This window comes from Chlorocebus sabaeus, chromosome 11 (genome assembly GCF_047675955.1).
Source record: "Chlorocebus sabaeus isolate Y175 chromosome 11, mChlSab1.0.hap1, whole genome shotgun sequence".
In the NCBI taxonomy this organism is placed as follows: domain Eukaryota; kingdom Metazoa; phylum Chordata; class Mammalia; order Primates; family Cercopithecidae; genus Chlorocebus; species Chlorocebus sabaeus.
The window spans coordinates 32289470-32313179 of record NC_132914.1 but is presented as its reverse complement, the minus strand read 5'-3'; the positions used below and the strand labels follow the sequence as shown (position 1 = coordinate 32313179).

At 40.7% G+C, this 23710-nt stretch overlaps 1 protein-coding gene across 5 annotated transcripts in view; it reads left to right on the top strand.

Annotated features, from left to right (window-relative positions):
* The window catches only part of AMN1 (antagonist of mitotic exit network 1 homolog), a 57920-nt gene that overhangs the window by 5743 nt on the left and 28467 nt on the right, over positions 1 to 23710 (top strand). For 3 of the 5 annotated variants that reach the window (XM_007968108.3, XM_007968106.3, XM_007968107.3), the window contains 2 exons: positions 14133 to 14265; positions 20652 to 20796. In XM_007968108.3, the coding sequence (XP_007966299.2) occupies positions 14149 to 14265; positions 20652 to 20796 (262 nt within the window). In that variant the 5' untranslated portion in view covers positions 14133 to 14148. Of the gene's footprint in view, positions 1 to 8581; positions 9074 to 13908; positions 14027 to 14132; positions 14266 to 20651; positions 20797 to 23710 lie in introns of those variants that run through there. The other 2 variants (XM_073020608.1, XM_073020609.1) reach the window with 2 other exon arrangements.

The window sequence follows — 23710 nt, the reverse complement described above, 5'->3', positions numbered from 1 at the left end:
GTTGATCAGACTGAAACAATGAAGCCATAACCTGAAAAAAATGTCAACAACTGTAACACATTAACAATAGCCCCAGAGGTGGTGTGTGTATGTGTGAGACAGAGAGAGAAAGGCTGTGTTCCAGTAAAAGTTGATTTCTTTTTTTTTTTTTTGAGATGGGGTCTCACTTTGTTGCCCAGGCTGGAGTGCAGTGGCTCGATCTCAGCTCACTGCAACTTCTGCCTCCCAGGTTCAAGTGATTCTCCTGCCTCAACCTCCCAAGTAGCTGGGATTACAGGCATGCACCACCATGCCTGGCTAACTTTTTGTATTTTTAGTAGAGACAGGTTCTCACCAGCTTGGCCAGCCTGGTCTCAAGCTCCTAAATTCCGGTGATCTGCCTGCCTCAGCCTCCCAAAGTGCTGGGATTACAGGCATGAGCCACCATGCCAGGCATAAAACTTGATTTCTAAAAATCAGCAAGTAGCCAGGTTTGTCCCACAAGTCATAGTTTGCTGACCCCTTATCCAGGTTTCAGTACAACAAGAGAATCCAGGTGGCTGAACCAGAATTAAGTTTGAATTTCCTAAGTTCCCTTTTGCCAGACTGCCACCCAGAGAGTATACCAACCAGGCTGGCTTGGAGTCGTTGTTCAGAGAAAGAAAGCTGCATATCATGCCCAGGAATTGTCAGAGTGGAATCCCAGAATTTCAGACTAAGTCTAGCAAACCTTCCCCTTTTCATCCTGATCATTATATAGGAGGTGGCTAGGAGACTATGAACCTTTTTTGGGGTACATTTTTTGTGACCAAACTACCTTACTAAGATGCATGGACCAGGAGAGTGTGAAGAAGGTAGAGTCAGAAATTTCTTTCAGTGGATTTTTTAAAAGTCCGTTTTACTTCTTGTTGGAGCCAATAGCCTGAGGATGATAAGGGGTGTGAAATATCCGTTGAATACCTTGACTATTGGCTCATTTTTGAGCAACCTCTGCGCAGTAAAAGACGTATCATTGTCAGAAAGTGGTCTGGAAAACCAAAAGCATAACACATTTTGATCAGTGTGACTGGAGTTGGTTGAACAGACTGGAACAATGAAACCGTAACTCGAAAAAATGTCAACAACTGTAACACATTAACATTAGCCCCGTGTGTGTGTGTGTGTGTGTGTGTGTGTGTGTGTGTGTGTGTGAGAGAGAAAGGCCTGATATAGTCAACTTGCACATTAACATTAGCCCCGTGTGTGTGTGTGTGTGTGTGTGTGTGTGTGTGAGAAAGGCCTGATATAGTCAACTTGCCAGAAGTAAGAGGGACCACACCCCATGAAATATGGCTTACTTCACTGAGACAAAACAGGCTGACTTTTGAAAGGAAGCACAAGACCAGCATGCAATGGTAGTGTCAGACACATGTAATCTTTACTTTGTTCCCAGGCCGTGATGGCAGATGTTGCTATGTGCAGTGTGTTGTTGCAGTGTGCAGACTGCTGATCCTGACAGCAGTGGCAGCAGTCTGGATGGTGTATACTTGATTAGCAGTGTCACTGCAGTCCATTCCATCGGAGAGTGAGCCACTGCCACGCACATCTGTCTGATTCTCAGCTGTGATTTATTTTCACAGTTCACAGTCCTAAAGAGGAGTGTCTGTAATCAGCTAGTTTGTTTTCTTCCAAGTGGCAGACCAGGTAACATTGTCAATAGCCCAAGAGTCAGTAAAAATATAATATGCCTTGACCAAGGGGGTGTTGTTTGTTGACTAAGACAGATATTGGCGAACTTCGTAGGCTCCACCTACAGTGTCACTTTAGCCTCTTTTCCCCACTGAGGACTTTACCCAGACCCCATCAGTTGCATTTGGTTGCCTTTTTCCCCTAAGAGATCAGAGACCAAGGAGCTTACTGTGTGCCCAAGTTACGAATTATAGCAACAGCCAACAGGAGACTGCTGTTCACCAGCTGAAAGTGTGGGGAATGCAGAGTGGTGGGGAGGCTGGCTCACAGGGAATGCTGAGGGCGGTGAGGATGATATTTCCCTCTTGCTGTCCACTCTTGTATTGATGTCACCCCAGTATTGATGCCTGAGCATCAGATACCCAGCTTCCTCCCCTGGGTACCTCCCACTGAGCATCCAAGCCCAGAAGTCCTCCTCTTTCTGCCCCAGTGGAAACCACTACATTTTACTCCACAGTCCTTGATAATTTTGGCCACCCGTATGCCCAGCACCCCATCAACCTCATCAATCAAATCAGACTGTGACAGGAGCCAGATATATAAGCAGCTGGCTTTGCACTGTTAGGCAAGGCTCTGCATTCACTTTTGTTTTGAGAGACCGCTCACCTGTGGCTCAACCAAATAAACAAGGCTGGTCTCAAATTCCTGGACTCAAGAGATATTCCCACTTTGGCTTACAAAGTGCTGGGATTATAGATGTGAGCCACTACACTTGGCCTACAATTCTGCTATAATTTGACTTCTAAGTATATACTCAATTGAATTGAAACTGGGTACTCAAATACTTGTACATAAATGTTCATAGCAGCATTATTCACATTAGCCAAAAGGTGGGAAAACCCAGACAGATGTCCATCAGTTGAGGAATCAATAAACAAAATGTGGTATATTTGTATAGTTGAATGTTATTCAGCTGTAAAAAGGAATGAAATACTGATACATACTACAGTGTGGATGAACCTTGAAAACATGATGTTAATTGGAGGAAGCCAGACACAGAGGCCACATACTGTATAAATCCAGATAAATCAATAGTGACAGGAAGCAAATTGGTAGTTCTGAGGTATTACAAAAAGGAAGAATGGGGATTGACTCTTTTTTTTTTTTTTTTTTTTTTGAGACAGAGTTTCACTCTTGTTGTCCAGGCTGGTGTGCAGTGGCACGATCTCAGCTTACTGAAACCTCCTTCTCCATGGTTCAAGTGATTTTCCTGCCTCAGCCTCCCAAGTAGCTGGGATTACAGATGCCCGCCACTGCACCTGGCTAATTTTGTATTTTTAGTAGAGATGGGGTTACACCATGTTGGTCAGGCTGGTCTCGAACTCCTGACCTCAGATGATCCACCCTCCTCAGCCTCCCAAAGTACTGGGATTACAGGTGGGAGCCACCACACCCGCCTGGGACTGACTTCTTAATAGAGATAAGTTTTCTTTTAGGCTGGTGAAAATGTTTTAGAACTAGATACAGGTGGTAGTTGCACAACATTGTAAATGTACAAAATGCCACTGAAGTGCACACTATAAAATGATTAATTTCATATTATCTGACCTTCATCTCAACTTTTTAAAAGAAAGAAGTAAAGCAATGTATGTTGACAATGTCAAATGACAACAGACTGGAAAAATTAAATATAGTATATTCACTCAATGAAATACATGTATACACACATACATGTATCATCTATATATTATAGCATATATTGAGAACCAAAGGAACCGTGGCCACATGCAACCACTTGAATAAATTGCACAAACATAAGGTTCCATTGTATAACTATATTGTAATTCATTCTATTTACTGTGGATGGTAATTTGAGTTGTTTTTAGTTTTCTGTGTTACAAACAGTGCTGCTGTGAGTTTTGTTGTCTACATCTTCTGACTCAAAAGTGCAAGGTTTTCTAGGGTTGATACCTACAACCAGAAGTGCTAGATCTTAGGATCTATACATCTTTAGCTTTACTAGATAAGGCCAAACAGTTTTCCAAGATGCTTGTACCAAATTACATGCCTACTCTCAATGTTTGAGAGTTCCTGTTGACTACTGTCTTGACCAACATTTGATGTTCTCCATACCTTTCTGAAGTCTTTGAAGTCTCTAAAGAGATAAGGAGGCTTGATAAAATGCTACATAAGTTCTTACAATCACTAGATCTACAGTGAGCAATACAAATAACATTTTATGTTACACAACAAATATAATAATTTTATATGTATATAATTGTATATATTTTTACTTACCTAACAAAATGTCCAACCTTTTCTCTACATTTCTGGAATTTCTGAAAAATTGCTTTTCTGATCCTACTGATGCTTAGGAAAGATTTTATATCATTAAAAAGAAATTGGGAGGTCACTTCCAAGATGGCTAAATAGGAACAGCTCCAGTCTACAGCTCCCAGCAGGATCGACGCAGAAGATGGGCAATTTCTGCATTTCCAACTGAGGTATCTGGTTCATCTCATTGGGACTGGTTGAATAGTGGGTGCAGCCCATGGAGGGCAAGTTGAAGCAGGGTGGGGCGTCGCCTCACCTGGGTGCAAGAGGTCAGGGGATTTCCCTTTCCTAGCCAAGGGAAGCTGTGAGTGACTGTACCTGGAGGAACGGTACACTGCTGCCCAAATACTGTGCTTTTCCCATGTTCTTCCCAATCAGCAGACCAGGAGAGTGCCTCCTGTGCCTGACTCAGCAGGTCCCATGCCCACGGAGCCTTGCTCACTGCTAGCGCAGCAGTTTGAGATCAACCTGGGATATGGGAGATTGGTGCAAGGAGGGGTGTCTGCCATTGCTGAGGCTTGTATAGGCAGTTCTGTGTTCACAGAGTAAACAAAGTGGCAGGGAAGCTCAAACTGGGCAGAGCCCACCACAACTCAGCAAGGCCTACTGCCTCTCTAGATTCTACCTCTGGGGGCAGGGCATATCTGAACAAAAGGCAGCAGACAGCTTCTATAGACTGAAACGTCCCTGCCTGACAGCTCTAAAGAGAGCAGTGGTTCTCCCAGCACAGCATTTGAGCTCCGATAACAGACAGACTGCCTTCTCAAGTGGGTCCCTGACCCCCATGTAGCCTGACTGGGAGACACCTCCCAGTAGGGGCCGACAGACAGCTCATACAGGCGGGTGCCCCTCTGGGATGAAGCTTCCAGAGGAAGGACCCGGCAGCAATATTTGCTGTTCTGCAGCCTCTGCTGGTGATACCCAGGCAAACAGGGTCTGCAGTGGACCTCCAGCAAACTCCAACAGACCTGCAACTGAGGGGCCTGTCTGTTAGAAGGAAAACTAACCAACAGAAAGGAATAGCATCAACATCAGCAAAAAGGACATCCACACCAAAACCCCCATCCGTAGGTCACCAACATCAAAGACCAAAGGTAGATGAAACCACAAAGATGGGGAGAAACCAGAGCAGAAAGCCTGAAAATTCCAAAAATCAGGACGCCTCTTCTCCAAAGGAACACAACTCCCTGCCAGCAAGGGAACAAAACTGGATGGAGAATGAGTTTGACGAGTTGACAGAAGTAGACTTCAGAAGGTCAGTAATAACAAACTTCTCCGAGCTAAAGAAGCATGTTCTAACCCAATGCAAGGAAGCTAAGAACCTTGATAAAAGGTTACAGGAACTGCTAACTAGAATAACCAGTTTAGAGAAGAACATAAATGACCTGATGGAGCTGAAAAACACAGCATGAGAACTTCACGAAGCATATACAACATCAATAGCCAAATTGATCAAGCAGAAGAAAGGATAGCAGAGACTGAAGATCAACTTACTGAAATAAGGTGCAGAGACAAGATTAGAGAAAAAATAATGGAAATGAACAAAGCCTCCAAGAAATATGGGACTATGAAAAGATCAAACCTACAATTGATTGGTGTACCTGAAAGTGATGAAGAGAATGGAACCACGCTGGAAAACACACTTCAGGATATGATCCAGGAGAATTTCCCCAACCTAGCAAGACAGGCCAGCATTCGAATTCAGGTTGAACAATGAGAATACATGCACACAGGGAGGGGAACATCACACACCAGAGCCTGTCGTGGGGTTGGGGGCAAGGGGAGGGAGAGCATACCCAATACATGCAGGGCTTAAAACCTAGATGACAGGTTGATAGGGGCAGCAAGCCACCATGGCACATGTATACCTGTGTAACAAACCTGAACATTCTGTACATGTATCTCAGAACTTAAAGTAAAATAAAATAAAGAAAAAGTTAACTATAAATCTTAGTTACCAAGAAATCCCAGTTTCTGATACTGCCTCTTGTGAGTTAAATTAGACAGTCTGTAGACAGATTAGAAGGTACCACAGTAGTCTTGAATTAAAACAAGTTTAAAGTAGCTTGACACTAGAGAAGAATTTATTTAATCTTTCTTCATAAAGAATGTGTTCATCCAGGAATACTATTTGACCCAGCAATGCCATTACTGGGTATATCCCAAAGGAATATAAATGATTCTATTACAATGAATGTTTGTTTATTGCATATGTATGTTTATTGCAGCACTGTTCACAATAGCAAAGACATGGAACCAATTCAAATGCTCATCAATGATAGACTGGATAAAGAAAATGTGGTACATATACACCATGGAATACTATGCAGCCATAAAAATAAATGAAATCATGTCCTTTGCAGGGACATAGATGAAGCTGGAAGACATCATCCTCAGCAAACTAACACAGGAACAGAAAACCAAACACCGCATGTCATAAGTGGGAGCTGAATGATGAGAACACATGGACACAGGGAGAGGAACAACACACACCAGGGCCTGTAGTGGTGGGGAGCAAGGGGAGGGATCGCATCAGGACAAATAGATAATGCATGTAGGGCTTTAATACCTAGGTGAATATCCAGGAACTTAAAATAAAAATATAAAAAAAAAAAAATCAATTCCTGGTGGTTTGTAAGTCAAAAAGTAAAAGTGAGACAATAAACTTAGTGAATTCTTCCAGAAGAAAACATCAGAGAATATCTTCATGAACTTAGGACAGGGAAAGTTTGTAAACAGGACAAAAAAATCACCTGCTGTAATGGAAAATACTGATAAATTTGACTATAAAAGGTACTTCTCTTCAGCAAAAGACATGATTAAGAAAGTAGAAAGGCAGTCCACAGAATGGGGGAATATATTTGCAACATATATAACAAACAGAAGGTTCATATCCAGCATATAACAGGAATTCCTATATATCAGTAAGAAACATAGTAACCCAAAATGAAAGAGGGCAAAATACTTGAGTAGATACTCCACAAAAGAGGATATCCAACCAGACAATAAAAAGATGAATGTGTTCCCATATTAATCAGAGATTGCAATTTAAAGCTACATTGCATTGCTATTATATACTCACTAAAATGACTAAAATTTAAAAGATTAACAATGCCAAGTGTTGGCAAGGATATGGACCGCAAGCATGCTCATTCACCAATGGTAGGATTGTGACTGGGTACAACCACTTTGAAAAACTGGCATTAAGCTAAACATATGACTACCCTATGAGCCAGCAGTTCCACTACTAGCTATATATACTCAGTTGAAACACAGATACGTGTGTACCAAAAGACATGTCTAAGAATATTCATAATAGTAAAGAGTTACAAACAACCCAACTGTATATTCACTGTAGAATAAATTGGTCAAACAACAGAATATTATACATTAGTGAAAATGGACATGAACAACGTGAAAATGGAAATGAATAATCCATAGCTACATGCAACAATGCAGATAAATTTTGCAAACATAATGTTAAGCAAAAGAAACCAAGGAAACATGATGGAGCAATACTGAAATCAAACAGAATAGTCTCTAAAGTGAAAAACATGAATACAGATAAGAGAGACATTACTTAATGATAAAAGGAATATTCCACAAGAAAATATCATGAATTTGCAACTAACACCAGTCTTACACAAAGGAAACCTGTCGTGTAGTTTAGTCAAATTTAGTCACGTTAGGAAACTTAACAAACTTAATATACTACTCTTACATTTTATAAATATAGAAAACAACTCAGAGTGTGGTCAGGTGGCTCGGACCGAGCAGGGTTTTCCTTATCCCAGTGGATTTTGTAGAATACACTGCCAGTCTCTTGTCTTTTATTCATCATGGCTTTTGATATCCAAGTGAAAGCACTAGAGAAGTGTGCCTCAGGCCAGGCTTTTGAGCTGATTCTCAGACCCCATCAAAAGAATCCATCCCGAAGTTCCTCATTTCCCCTCCAAAGAAGAAAGATCTTTCCCTGGAGGAAATTCAGAATAAATCAGAAGCTTCAGAAGAAAGACACAAGCCTTGCGAAGCTGAGGTCTTGAAGCAGCTTGCTGAAAAATGAGAGCAGGAGAAAGAAGTGCTTCAGAAATCAGTAGAAGAACAGCTTCAGTAAAACAGCAGAAGAGAAACTGACCCACAAAATGGAAGCTAACAAAGAGAACAGGAAGGCGCAAATGACTAACACACTGGAGTGTTTGCAGAGAAAGATGAGCACATTGAAGAAATGCGCTCATCTTTCTCTGCAAACACTCCAGTGTGTTAGTCATTTGCGCCAGAAATGCGGGCCGGGCGCGGTGGCTCAAGCCTGTAATCCCAGCACTTTGGGAGGCCGAGACGGGCGGATCACGAGGTCAGGAGATCGAGACCATCCTGGCTAACACGGTGAAACCCCGTCTCTACTAAAAATACAAAAAACTAGCCGGGCGAGGTGGCGGGCGCCTGTAGTCCCAGCTACTCCGGAGGCTGAGGCGGGAGAATGGCGTAAACCCGGGAGGCGGAGCTTGCAGTGAGCTGAGATCCAGCCACTGCAGTCCAGCCCGGGATACAGAGCAAGACTCCGTCTCAAAAAAAAAAAAAAAAAAGAAATGCGGAAGAGCAAAGAATCCAGAGATCCTGGTGATGAGGCTGAAGCTGGCTAATTTGTTCTGAGAACTGACTTTCTCCCCGCTTTTCTTGCTAAATATCCATACTACACTGGCCAGGGTCATTTTATTTTTTGCTCCTGACAAATATTCTAGAAGCGGACATAGGGCTAGATAGGTAGATCCAGACTGTGTGATGTTGTTTTAGGAGCTAACGGGAAGAAACTGGAAGAGTTTTACTCTTTTTCTAAAATGTTGGTCTTTCTAACATAGCTATTTTCTTGTTGCATCTTTACTACTTCAGTACCCTTGGTGTACTGGGTTAATGGCTAGTACTGGCTTTGTGAAACATATTTGTGAAGAGTATATAGTGGCTTCTTTGAACGTTCGATACTGAATATTTGTTCATTTTTTAATCCCAATTCTGTCCTAATTTTGCCAGATGCTACTGGACTTGAATGGTTAATAAAATTGCACAATGTTGGTGGCAGTGACTTCTTTCTACTCAGGTAATAAGTTAGCAAGATCCTCCTAGTTGATATGTGTTCCAGGTAGAGCTTTTAGGTCAATGGAAATAACCAGCACACACATTGCTGCAAAGTCTCTGCTTTTGAGTTTCTTGCTCCAGAGTTGTTTATATTGTCTTCTTCTACAATCATTGTTTTGTTTCAATGCCTGGACTCTGATCAGCTGTTGCTATATTCTTTCAAATGTTTATTTGCAAACAATCTTTTTTGTTCTGTGTTCCTATTTAAAAAGCAGATTAAGGCTGAGCACAGCGCTCATGCCTGTAATACCAGCTGTTTGGGAGGCCAAGGCAGGAGGCTCACTTCAGCCCAGGAGTTCAAGACCAGCCTGGGCAACATATTGAGACCCCATCTCTACAAGAAATACAGAAAATTAGCTGATTGTGGTAGTGCATGCCTGTAGTCCCAACTACTTGGGAGGCTGGGGTAAGAGGATCACTTGAGCCTTGGAGGTTGAGGCTGCAGTGAGCTGTGATCGTGCCACTGCTCTCCAGCCTGGGCAACAGAGTGAGACCTTGTCTCAAGATACATAAATAAAAATTTTAAAGGCAGATTAAAGGCACAAATGGTATTTCTAGAGAACAGTTTAGAGGGAATCTTAAGATCCTAGTTGGAGGTATCTGGTGGGTTGCTTGCTTTATGTTACAGGTGGAGGTGTATTCTAATACTTTCCTGCCATAGAAGCTATAATTTGAGAATTGGAAAATTTTTTGGCCTTTTTTCTTTACCCCTGACTCATAGTACAGCTTTGAGAGAATCATAATATTAAAAAAGCTTTCTATGCTGCTGTAGCAATTCCTGTGAAATGATTTAAGGGAACTTTATTTATATTTTAAAAACCAATAATTTATTTATAAATATATATAAGTATTAAAAGTATAATTAAATAATAGACAGGAACTATTTTTAAAACTTTATGGTAGTAATTGTCTCTACAAAGAGAGATACATAGAGTAAACCAGGCAAGTACGCAAAAGGGGCTTTAATTTTATCTGAATTTTTTTTTTCTTTTTTTGAGACAAGGTCTAGCTCTCTCACCCAGGCTGGAGTGCAGTGGCAGAATCACAGCTTACTGCAGCCTCACCTTACTGCAGCCTCACCTCCTGGGCTCAATCCTCCCACCTCAGCACCCCCCGACCCCAGGTAGCTGGGACTACAAGTGAACACCGCTACACCCAGCTAATTTTTGTGTTATTTGTAGAGACAGGGTTTTGCCATGTTGCCCAGGTTGGTCTTGAATTCCTGGGCTCAAGTGAGCCTCCTGCCTCAGTCTCCCAAAGTGCTGGGATTATAGACATAAGCCACCATGCTCAACCTTAATCAGAAATGTTTTATGTCTTGAGATATCTGACACAAATATGATAAAAGAGTAACAAAATTCTAGGTTTGGGGTACATAGATGTATATCATCCTGTTTTATATTTCTGTATTTTTGAAATTTTTTATTATAAAACAAGGAAAAACTTGCAGAAGTGAAAGGAAAACTTGATTTTAAAATTACAAATATAAACTGGAAATTCCACATATTTAGTAGAAAAATAAGAATATAGTAGAATTAGATAATACTATAAATAAACATATATATATTAAACATATTTATGTGCAAACACATATACATACATGGAGAGAGATACTTATACACACACATATATATATAACAGACAGAACATTACATCTCTCATGTAGATAATATACATCCTCTGAATATGTAGAGCATGTATTTGGCCACAAAAAAGAGCTCTTACAAATTTGTCAAAAAGTAACAAAATGGTCCTCAAAAAACTAAAAATGGAACTACTGTATGACTCAGCAATTTCACCACTGGGTAAATATCCAAAATAAAATAAATAAATATATAAAGGAGATATCTGCATTCTCATGTTTATTGCAGCACTATTTGTAATAACCAAAATATGGGCCGGGCATGGTGGCTCACGCCTGTAATCCCAGCACTTTGGGAGGCCGAGGCAGGCGGATCACGAGGTCAGGAGTTCGAGACCATCCTGGCCAACATGGTGAAACCCCGTCTCTACTAAGGACACACAAATTAGCCAGGCATGGTGGCACGTGCCTGTAATCCCAGCTATTCGGGAGGCCGAGGCAGGAGAATTGCTTGAACCCGGGTAGCAGAGGTTGCAGTGAGCCAAGATCGCACCACTGTACTCCAGCCTGGCAACAGAGCAAGACTCCGTCTTGAAAAATAAAATAAAATAAAATAGTAATGAAATCTTAGTAAAATGTGGTAAGCATGCCTCTAGAAGCTGAGGCAGGAGGATCTCTTGAGCCCAGGAGGTTAAGGCTGCAGTGAGCTGTGATTGCACCATTGCACCCCAACCTAGGCAACAGAACAAGACCCTGTCTCAGGAGACAGGGAGGTGGGGAAGGAGGCAGGAGAGAGGGAGGAAGGAAGGAAGGGAGGGAGGGAAGGAGGGAGGGAGAAAATGAATGAATTCTGTCATATGCAGCAACATGGATGGAACTGGAGGTAATTTTGTTAAGTAAGCCAGACACAGAAAGACAAATGTCACATGTTCTCATTCACATATGGGAGCTGAAAAAAAAAGTGGATATCATGAAGATAGAGAGTAGATGGGTGGCTAACAGAGGCTGGGAAGGGTAGGGGATGGGGGCATAGAGAGAGGTTGATTAATGTGTATAAATACACAGATAAAATAAATAGTAGTGTTCGATAGATCAGTAGAGTGACTATAGTTAACAATAATCTATTATACACTTCAAAATGATAAGAAGAGAATAATTTGAATGTTCCTAGCATAAACAAAAGATAAATATTTAAGATGATGGATAACCCAATTACCCTGATTTGATCTTTGCACGTTATATGACTGTATCAAATTATCACATGTACCCTGAAAATATGTACATCTATTATGTATCAATTTTTAAAAATAACAAACCAGGCAAAGGATATGTATAGATTGTTTATAGAAAAGCATATCCAGATAGCCAGCAAGCTCATGCAAGGATGTTAAGTTTACTGGTAATTAGAGAAATACGAGTTAAAGTAATAGTGAGACATCATTTTCACCTGTTAGGCCTTCCAACATTTAAGAGTAGGTGATCTTGAAAACATAGTGCTGAGTGAAAAACTAAACAAATCTATGACAAGTCCCATGTTTATAAATTAGAAATGCATGCATACCACAAACACATTAAAAGAAAATATACAATGAAAGGATACACATTAAACATGAGAATGGTTTCCTAAGTGGGTGGGGAATGGGAGTGGGAAATGGAGATAACAAAGAAATGGAAAGAATAAATTAAAATAAATTAAATATAAAATAAATAAATAGGGCCAGGCGCAGTGGCTTACGCCTGTAATCCCAAGTCAGGAGTTTGAGACCATCCTGGCCAATATGGTGAAACCCTGTCTCTATTAAAAATACAAAAATTAGCCAGGTGTGGTAGCACATGCCTATAGTCCCAGCTGCTTGGGAGGCTGAGGCAGAAGAATTGCTTGAACCCGGGAGGCAGAGGTTCCAGTGAGCCGAGATCATGCCACTGTACTCCAGCCTGGGCAACAGAGCAAGACTCTGTCTCAAAAAGTAAATAAACTAGCCATAATATCTACTGCTGAAAGGATGTAAAGGGAAAGGAGCTTTCTGACACTACTAATAGAAATATGAAATGTTTTCCAGACTTTCTGAAAAATAATCTGACAACATATCCTAGAAATAGTGGTAATGCTTATCAGCATGCAAGTCACTAAATAGATCATCTGTACCATGAAATATGATGTGGCCATTAAAGGAGAATCAGTACTGTATTTGATACCTTGAAGGGATTTCATAAGATACTGAATGAAAGACGGTGTAGAAAAGTAAGTGCACTGTGGTGCCATTTTAGGAGACAATGACCCCTTCCCCACACAAGTCTTTAAGTGTGTGTGTGTGTGTGTGTGTGTGTGTGTACAAGAACAGAGAAAAATAAGAAAGAATATACGCTACATTGGTGTGGAGAGCTAAACTAATGGAGGGGGAAGGACAAGAGAGGAAACTGTGTAGGCAACCAAAAGAGGAAAAAGAAAACATTAAAATTGCGCTAAAAAATTAATCACAGTTATATGATCACATTCACTCATGAATGTAAAATTTTATATATGTGAATTAATAAGATTTATATTTGTTTGTTTAAAGTATGAGTTTTTCAGATGGTTGGAATTTCAGTCCACAGATAAGGTATGTTGGTCATAAGATTCTTGGTTGTTGCCTGATAATTCTGCTTTCTGCCTGTACAACCCTGGCACTAAGTTTGATATCTCTGTGATTTGTAATATTTGCTGAATCTTTGTGATTATGGTTCTTTCTCTAGTGATTTCATTGTCCACTATTCAAGAAAAATAGTGAAAACAAGTTTGCTGGACTGACAGATAAAACTTCAATTAGTGGGTCCCAATATAATGCTTATTTAGGAGTATGTGTCTTAGAAATTAGACACTTAGGAAAAACACTCTTGTTGGTCATTTAAAATGCATTTTGGTAAATGAGGTATGCATAGAAAAAGATTGTAGAGGAAGAGCATCTTGTCCGTAATTTAAAACAGACTAGGTTTTTGAAGCTTACAGAGCTAAAGTTGTAAATATAGTATTAATAGAAAATGTATACACTTTTTTTTTGAGACAGGATCTTGTTCTGTTGCCCAGGCTGGAGTGCAGTGGCACAATCACAGCTCCCTTCTGTCTTGACCTTCTGGACCCAAGCAATCCTCCCACCTCAGCCTCCCAAGTAGCTGGGACTACAGGCCTACACCACCATGCTCACCTAATTTTTTTTTTTTTTTTTTTTTTTTTGTAGAGACGGTTTCACCATGTTGCTCAGGCTGCTCTCGAGCTCCTGAGCTCAAGCCATCCTCCTGCCTGGCCCTCCCAAGGTGTTGGGATTACAGGAGTGAGCCACCACACCCAGCCAAAATGTACATACTTTTATGAAAGGGCTAAGTGCTAACAAATAGCATTAAGACAAGTGTTAGGAATCAGTACAGGCCCAGTGTGATTTACTGTATTGTATTTGTATTTCAGATGCCTTTGGTGCTTCATGAAGAATATTTCCAGATATCTCACAGACATTAAGCCTTTGCCTCCCAACATAAAAGATAGACTGATTAAAATTATGAGCATGCAGGGACGGATAACAGATTCAAATATAAGTGAGGTAAGAATATGAATAACTATAAAGCAAGCATATTATATTTTCTGTTTATATATGGTTTTAGATTTTTGGAACAATGGTATATGGTAAGACTGGTCATCGTTTTTAATTTTTTTTTTTTTTTTTTGATACAGGGTCATGCTCCGTTGCCCAGGCTGGAGTACAGTGGTGCAATCTCAGCTCACTGCAACCTCCGCTGCCTGGACTTAGGTGATCCCTCTTCAGCCTCCTGAGTAGATGGGACTATAGGTGTGCACCACCATGCCTGGCTAATTTTTGCATTTTTTTGTAGAGACAGGGTTTCACCATGTTGCCCAGGCTGGTCTCAAACTCCTGAGCTCAAGTGATCCATCTGCCTTAGCCTCCCAAAGTGCTAGGATTACAGGTGTAAGCCACCACGCGTGGCCTGCACTTTAGAATATTATAAAGTATAAGGGGTTTTTTTTCCTTCCAGATAACCAAAATGTCCATATGTAATTATCAGGGGAACCTGCCCCCAATATTTCAACATAGGTTCTTTCTATTTTCCCTAAGTGTCGGCCAGTCTGAGAAATAAAGAGAAAGAGTACAAAGAGAGGAATTTTACAGCTGAGCCACTGGGGGCGACATCACATATCGGTAGGACCGTGATACCCACCTGAGCTGCAAAACCAAGTTTTTATTAAGGATTTCAAAAGGGGAGGGGGGTGTACGAACAGGGAGTAGGTCACATACGTTAAGGGGCAAAAAGCAGAGGAAAGATCACATGCTTCTGAGGAAACAGGGCAAGGACAAAATCAGAACTCCTGATAAGGGTCTATGTTCAGCAGTACACATATTATCTTGATAAACATCTTAACAGAAAACAGGGTTTGAGAGCAGAGAACCAGTCTGACCTCAAATTTACCAGGGCTGGGGTTTCCCAATCCTAGTAAGCCTGAGGGTACTGCAGGAGACCAGAGCATAGCTCAGCCCTTATGTCAACCACAAAGGACAGACACTCCCAGAGCGGCCATTTATAGACCTCCCCCCAGGAATGCAATTCTTCTCCTAGGGTCTTAATATTAATATTCCTTGCTAGGAAAAAGAATTTTAGCGATATCTCTGCTACTTGCACGTCTGTTTATGGGCTCTCTGCAAGAAGAAAAATATGGCTCTTTTTGCCTGACCCCACAGGCAGTCAGACCTTATAGTTGTCTTCCCTGTTCCCTAAAATCGCTGTTATTCTGTTCTTTTTCAAGATGCACTGACTTCATATTGTTCAAACACACGTTTTACAATCAATTTGTATAGTTAACACAATCATCTCAGTGGCCCTGAGGTGACGTACATCCTCAGCTTATGAAGATAACAGGATTAAGAGATTAAAATAAAGACAGGTGTAAGAAATTATGAAAGTATTATTTGGGAAGTGATAAATGTCCATGAAATCTTCACAATTTATGTTCCTCTGCCGTGGCTCCAGCTGGTCCCTCTGTTCGGGGTCCCTGACTTCCTGCAACATGTAATAGTTCCTAAAAAATCTTCTACCATTGTCTCAGTTACTTCTCTTGTGTCAACCAGAATCATGGAGACTGAAAATCCAAGCAAAAAGGTTTATTGGTGGTTTTAGAATTGAATTCAAGGAACACAGATTCCAGAGGCATCTGAAATCATGTCCTAACTATTTAATTCATATGTCTTAAGAGATACATGAGGTCTTTTAAAGAGAAAGGTGGGAGAGGGTTATCAAACAATTCATTAGTTAGAATAAGGGTTTCTAGGCAGAAATCTTTGATTCAGGGGTTTGGAAAAAGTTCAGTCATCAGCATAGCATAGTCTTTTCACAAGTGGCAGCAATTTCATCTGCAGCATCAGCAAGTACATTCTGCAGTCAAGCAGTTGCAGAATGACATTCAGGAACAAAATGGTGTTGCTCTGGCCAGCTCCCATTAGCCTTCCATACACACTTGTCTTCATGGTACCTGTACCCTTGACCTCCATGTTTTCAAAAGGTTTAAAACTTTTTGGTCAAGACTCACAATAAGAAATATATGTTACATTGTGACTCTAGTACACAAACCACACTTAGGTGTAACAATATAATGTGTAGTACATTTTGGTCTTTTCTATTGTATTCTATTTAGTCTTATTTTATTGAAAAATATTGATCACAGTCTGCTAAACTGATTTTGTAATCCATTCATGGATAATGACCAGTAGTTAAAAATCACTTTTCTCATCTATACTGTTCTTTTTTCAACTGCTATATTTTCATATTTAATATTTCCGATTCACCTTTTTATGGTTTCTTATTGTTTTATCTTACTAATCTTTTGTTATTTCTTTTAGCGTAATATTATGCTTATTAACATCTTTGGCCTCCCTGTTTTAATTCCTCTGCTCCTGATGGAATCAGTAATCTTTGTTTTTCTTTTGAAATAGTGGTGCTCTCTAGGTGTCTTGTTTTGGCCTGTGAGCATATCTCTGTATACTCTCTGGTAGTGGTAAGAGTAAAGGAGGCAAGACCCAAGTCTGTTTCAGCCCTATTGAGCTGACATAGGAGCTGGAGGCTTGGAGAGGGTCTGGAGTGATGAGCTGCAAGGCAGAGAGCCCCAACCACCAGAAAAAGATAGTTAATCACTCTTCCTTCTGCTAAACAGCCCCTCAGATTAGGGCTTAACCTTCAGACCCTGATTTTTAAAGGTTATTAAATAGCAGAGTAGATAATTTCCTTCAATACTACTCCTGTGTTATCTTTTGTATTTTTGCTATTTGTGTTTCAAAAACTGAAAATGATAGCAGTTTCTATACTACGTACATTTAAATATTGTCTTTGGATTTGCAGCCATCACCACTCTGCAGCCATCACCAGCTAGTCTGCAGAGACTAGAACTGCCAATTGCTGTTGAGGGTGAGCGGTAACTATCCGGGCTGGTGGGATGGTGGCAAAATAATTTACCAAGACAATTGTTGGTAAAGAAAGGCAGATTTATTAGATGAAATGTGAAAATACATTGCAAGGGAGCAACGGGCAGAACCAGCAAGAGAGGACCCAACTGCCAGGAGACAAAGGCTTGTTGGAGATTTTATAGAATGGAACTTGGACTGATTGACAGTTCCAAGGTAGCAGGGAGCTAACTTGCATCCTTCTGTCAGCCGAGGTGTTTGATGATAAATCGAAGTGTTTGATAGTAAGCAGAAAGTTTGTGAGTTATGTACGTTGTCTGTGCAGGAAGGCTATATGTTCTGGACCATAAAGAAAGGCAGACCCATAGCTTATCTGCTTCCTTTTTTTTTTTTTTTTTTTTTTTAAAGACATAATCTCGCTCTGTCGTCCAGGTTGGAGTGCAGTGGCGCAATCTCTGCTCACTGCAAGCTCCGCCTCCCAGGTTCACGCCATTCTCCTCCCTCAGCCTCCCGAGTAGCTGGGACTACAGGTGCCCGCCACCCTGCCCGGCTAATTTTTTTTTTTTTTTTGTATTTTTAGTAGAGACGGGGTTTCATTGTGTTAGCCAGGATGATCTCCATCTCCTGACCTTGTGATCCACCCGCCTCGGCCTCCCAAAGTGTTGGGATTACAGGCATGAGCTATCGCGCCGGGCCTCTCTTTTTGTTTATATGTTCTGGACCATGAAGAAAGGCAGACCTATAGTTTATTTGTTTTCCCCTGGTCCTGCCAGCCTGACTCCCTTTCCCTAATTAGGACTCCACAATAGCTCTGACTTCACTTCACCTTCTGCCTAAAGCCTGTAATCAAAAGGAAGCAAGCTGTGATGATAGCACTCCAGCATGTATTTTTCTGTGGTTTTTGTTTGTTTGTTTTTTGAGACAGGGTCTCACTCTGTCACCCAGGGTAGAGTGCAGTAGCATAATCATGTCTCACCACAGCCTCAACCTCCTGGGCTCAGGTGACCCTCCCACCTCAGCCTCCTGAGTAGCTAGGACTACAGGCACCCGCTCCCACACCCAGCTAATTTTTGTGTTTTTTGTAGAGACAGGGTTTTACCATGTTGCCTAGGCTGGTCTTGAACCTCTGGGCTCAAGCAATCCGCCCACCTTGGCCTCCCAAAGATCTAGGATTATAAGTGTGAGCCACTGTGCCCAGCCTGCATGCTAGAGCATGTGACCAACCCTGTGACTTCACATTGGAATTGCACTTCAACGTGTCTTTAACGTTTCTTCTGCATTAACCTGATATACCTTTATTATAATGATTTATTTTCTTCATGTTAGCTTGCATTTGAACATAGATATCTTAGTAGTGTAGTTTGCTTGGCTCTGTGGAAGTAGAATAATATCTCCGGGTTCTTATTGTTGATGGTTCTGTTAAAGTATGTAATGTTGTATGTGACTTGTAGATGAACCATTATGACACTGTGGAAAAATGGTGGTTTTCTTCACTTTTCCACCATCCACATTTCTTTGTATCCCTTTAGCTTATACATCAGTGACTTAGGTTTTTGTTTGATGGCAATCCTTACTATTTTTTAAACCTAATTTTAGCTGAATTAAAAAGGAGGGGTGAAGAGGGTGAATGAAATAGAAAAATAAGACATGATTTTTCTGGGTACTCTCCCCCTAGACTCCATTCTTAACAAGAGTCCTGCTTATGACATTATTCAAAAAGCCAGATACAGCATCTGTTACAAAGTTACACACATCTTTGGATGGCTGTTTTTGAAGTATTTTGTAAATCCTTTTGTACTCTCTGGATGGAGAAGGCCTTTTTAAACATGATACCAAAGTTGGAAACCAAGAAAAAAAAGATGGATGGGTTTGATTACTTAAAAATACAGACTTCCTTATGGCAAGAAGAAAAAAAAAAGAAACGAAGTCAAAAACTTGGAAAAATATTTACAATATGTATGAAAATCTAGGGGCTTTTTTATCTTGACAATATAAAGAATCCCTCCAAACCAATAAGAAAAAACAAAACAACCAAATAAAAAACCAGAAGAATCAGGAACTACTCAGAGGAAAAAATACAAATCTCCAATAACATATCAAAGGATATTTAACCTTACTAGTCATCAAAGTGACAGTTTGCCTTTCAGTTTGGCGGAGACTTGAAAACAATTTCAGTTTGGCAGAGACTTGAAAACAATCCCCAAACCCAATGTTAGCAATAGTGTGGAGAAACTGTCACTTTTATCTCCTGCTAGTGAGAGTGTAAATTGATTTAAAAAAAACCTTTTAGAAGGACAGTTTGGCATTAACTATTAAAAATTCTAAAGATTTGCTTATTATTAACTCAACAATTTACTTCCTGTAGAAATCTCAGGGAGATAATAGAAAAGTACACAGGTATATTCATTATAATATAATTTATGATAATAAGCATAGTTATATATAGCATATATTATATCTATACATAACATAGAGAGAGAATATTAAATAACATAATGTAGGCCAGGCACTGTGGCTCACGCCTGTAATCCCAGCACTTTGGGAGGCTGAGGTGGGTGGATCACCTGAAGTCAGGAGTTCGAGACCAGCCTGACCAACATGGAGAAACCCCATCTCTACTAAAAAATACAAAATTAGCCAGGTGTGGTGGTGCATGCCTGTAATCCCAGCTACTGGGAGGCTGAGGCAGGAGAATCGCTTGAACCCGGGAGGCGGAGGTTGCAGTGAGCCGAGATCGTGCCATTGCACTTCAGCCTGGGCAACAAGAGTAAAACTCCATCTCAAAAAATAAATAAAATAAAACAAAAAATAACATAATGTATATGACAGTACCTTTCCTGGTAAGCATCTAATAAATAGAAATCATTATTCTTATAATTTATTATAATTTTTCTAAATTGAATGCTTTACAATAATAATACATTATTTTATTTTCAGAAAGGTAAAGCCATTTCTATTTTGGGAAAAAAGAACAGAAAAATACTCCCAGGAAAGAGCTCAGAATGCTTAGGAATTAATCTATTATTTGTCAACCTCAAGAAAACACCCAGTAATACTGGGGTATTGTATTAGCTCCCAAAAATAATGATATAGAAGGTAAATGTTCTAGATAAGCAGTACTAGTGCTCTGTAAGCACTTGGTATACAAGTGATTAAAGACTCACACTTCCTAAGCACAGAGGCACGTAGGGAGAGTCTCTAATGCTAGCAACTACCAGAAGATTATTACTCACTGCCACATTGGTTAAGCTTCTCAGGTCTACGGATCCTTTCCCTGAATTAGCCATCTCAACAGTACTTTGTGTCCCAAGAAGGACTGGCACTGAAAGCTGCACCTCCCGCTGGAAGTAGATGTGGCTTTCCCCTGCTTGATGTGTCTGTCTCCACATGGATATGCTTCTGTATTCTTTGCTGTATTTTACATCAGCCACTTGTCTGTTATGACCACCAAAACACTGAATATGGAATATTTTATATTTATAGTAAGAAATAATTTTTTCAAAATCACTTATTTGTTACAGATTTTACATCCTGAAGTCCAAACTCTAGACCTACGGAGCTGCGATATATCAGATGCTGCTCTCCTGCACTTGTCTAACTGTAGAAAACTGAAGAAATTAAATTTAAATTCTTCAAAAGGGAACCGAGTTTCTGTAACTTCAGAAGGTATATTTATTAACACTGTGTAGATTACTATTCACTATCTGGTAAAACTGTGGAGTAAGGGAGAAAATACGTCAAAAGAGAGTATGAAGAAGTCAAAGAAATACAAATTATGTTTATCAGTAAAAACATTCAGACTAAGAAAATAATCCAAGTTAGAATTCTTGCTTATAAGCAGTGCTCAAAGTTAAGAAAGACAGTGGGTAAGTCACTACCTTGTATTTTAAACATATTTAAAATAAACATGGGCCAGGCTAGGTGGCTTATGCCAGTAATCCCGGCACTTTTTTAGCTGGGAGGCCGGCAGACTGCTTGAGCCGAGGAGTTCGATATCAGCCTGGCCAGCATGGTGAACTGTCCCCCACCCCCACCTTGTCTCTACAAAAAATACAAAAGTTAGCCAGGCATGGTGGTACACCCTGTAGTCCCAGCTACTTAGGAGGCTGAGGCAGGAGAATCCCTTGAGCCTGGGAGGTAGAGGTTGCAATAAGCCGAAATTGCATCACTACTCCAGCCTGGGTGACACGGAGACTCTGTCTCAAAGAAATAAAAAATAGGCTGGGCGTGTTGGCTCACGCCTGTAATCCCAGCAATTTGGGAGGCTGAGGCGGGCAGATCACGAGGTGAGGAGGTCGAGACCATTCTGGCTAACACAGTGAAACCCCATCTCTACTAAAAAATACAAAAAATTAGCCAGGCATGGTGACATGTGCCTGTAGTCCCAGCTACTTGGTAGGCTGAGGCAGGAGAACTGCTTGAACCTGGGAGGTGGAGGTTGCAGTGAGCCGAGATTGTGCCACTGCACTCCAGCCTGGGCAACAGAGCAAGACCCTGTCTCAAAAAAAATAAAATTAAAATTAAAACTAAAAAAAAAATGGATACGTATGTCTATATTTTAAATATTTTGCCTGGTATAGTGGAACAAGAAATGACCAGTTCATATTTTGTTAAGGCTTTTTTGATGCCATATTACAAAAGAATTAATCATCAGAGTAAAGTTACCAGGTATTCTCCTATCAGTTTGTGTAATGCATAGTTTTTAATAGCTAGACAAACTGCATTGTTCAGTGTCACTATTACATGAATTAGTAAATCTTTACCTTTTTTCCCCCATAGATCTCTTTTTTTCAATATTTGGTTTGCATTAATATTTATTTTTATTTATTTATTTATTTAAGACAGTGTCTTGCTCTGTCACCCAAGCTGGAATCCAGTGGCACAATCTTGGCTCACTGTAGCCTCAACCTCCCAGGCTCAAGCGATCCTCCCACCTCAGCCTCCCAAGTAGCTGGGACCACAGGTGTGCACCACCACCCCCTGCTAATTTTTTATTTTTAGTAGAGTCGAGGTCTCACTATGTTGCCCAGGCTTTTCTTTTTTTTTTAATATAAGAAAGGAAGACTTTTTTGGCCTACTTACATTTCTGGAAAATTCTGTGGGTAGTTGAGTATATTTTGCAGTCATCTTGGTTAGCAAGTTAGGATATTCATAATATTGCAAACAAGCATAAGTTTTAAAATGTTTACATAAATAATAACTCACTAAAAAGAACTTCTTCAATAAAACCACATTTCTCTACACTCACACCATACTTCTGACAGCAAATGTGTGGGGTTTTTTCACACCAAACAATTCTCCAACTCTCTGGACAGCATCTGGGTGCCCTACAATTTAATTCAATTCTGACACTACCTGGAGTTAGCATCAGATCCCACAAGTTAAGGGCTCAGTCCCACAAGACTATCCCGACTTCAGATGCCAGTTGCAAGACGAGGCCTCTGGTACACATGACTGACCAACTATAAATGGAGGGTTTCCATGACCTCCTCCTCCATTCGAAAATTTGTCAGAATGGCTCACAAAACTCAGGGAATCACTTTTGTTACATTTACCAGTTTATTCTAAAAGATTATAAAGGACACTGATGAACAGCAAGATGAAGAGTACATAAGGTGAGGTCTGGAAGCGCAGGAGCCTCTGTCCCCATGGACTTGGGATACATTGCCCTCCCAGCATGTGGATGCATTCAGCAACACAGAAGCTCATCAAGTCTCCTTGTTCAAGAGGTTTTTTGTTTGTTTTTTCTTCTTCCTTTTTTTTCCTTTTCTTTTCTTTTTCTTTCTTTTTTTTTGAGACAGAGTCTCACTCTATCGCCCAGGCTTGAGTGTAGTGGTGCCATCTCAGCTCACTGCATCCTCTACCTCTAGGTTCAAGAGATTCTCCTGCCTCAGCCTCTGGAGTAGCTGGGATTACAGGCGTGTAACACCACACCCAGCTAATTTTTGTATTTTTAGTAGAGACGGAGTTTCACCATGTTGGCCAGGCTGCTCTCAAACTCCTGAGCTCAAGTAATCTGCCCGCCTCGGCCTCCCAAAGTGTTGGGATTACAGGCATGAGCCACTGCCCTTGGCCAAGAATTTTTTTTTTTTCTTTTTTTTGAGAGGGAGTCTTGCTCTGTTGCCCAGGCTGGAGTGCAGTGGTGCAATCTCGGCTCACTGCAACCTCCACCTCCCAGGTTCAAGCAATTCTCCTGTCTCAGCCTCCTGAGTAGCTGGAATTACAGACATGTACCACCATGCCCAGCTAATTTTTGTATTTTTAGTAGGGACAGGGTTTCACCATGTTGATCAGGCTGGTCTTGAACTCCTGACGTTGTGATCTGCCTGCCTCGACCTCCAAAAATGCTGGGATTACAGGCGTGAACCACCACGTCCATCCCAAGAGTTTTTATAGAGCTTAATCCCCATCCCCTATTCCCTGCTGTCCCTGACCCCCACCTCGCCAAAGGTCTGTGGACTGAGCTGAATATTCTAACCTTCTAATCACTTGATTTTTCCTGGAGACAGCCCCAACCTTAGGCTGTCTAAGGGTCCTGTGCTGTCACCTCATTAGCCTAAACTTAGGTGTGATCAAAAGG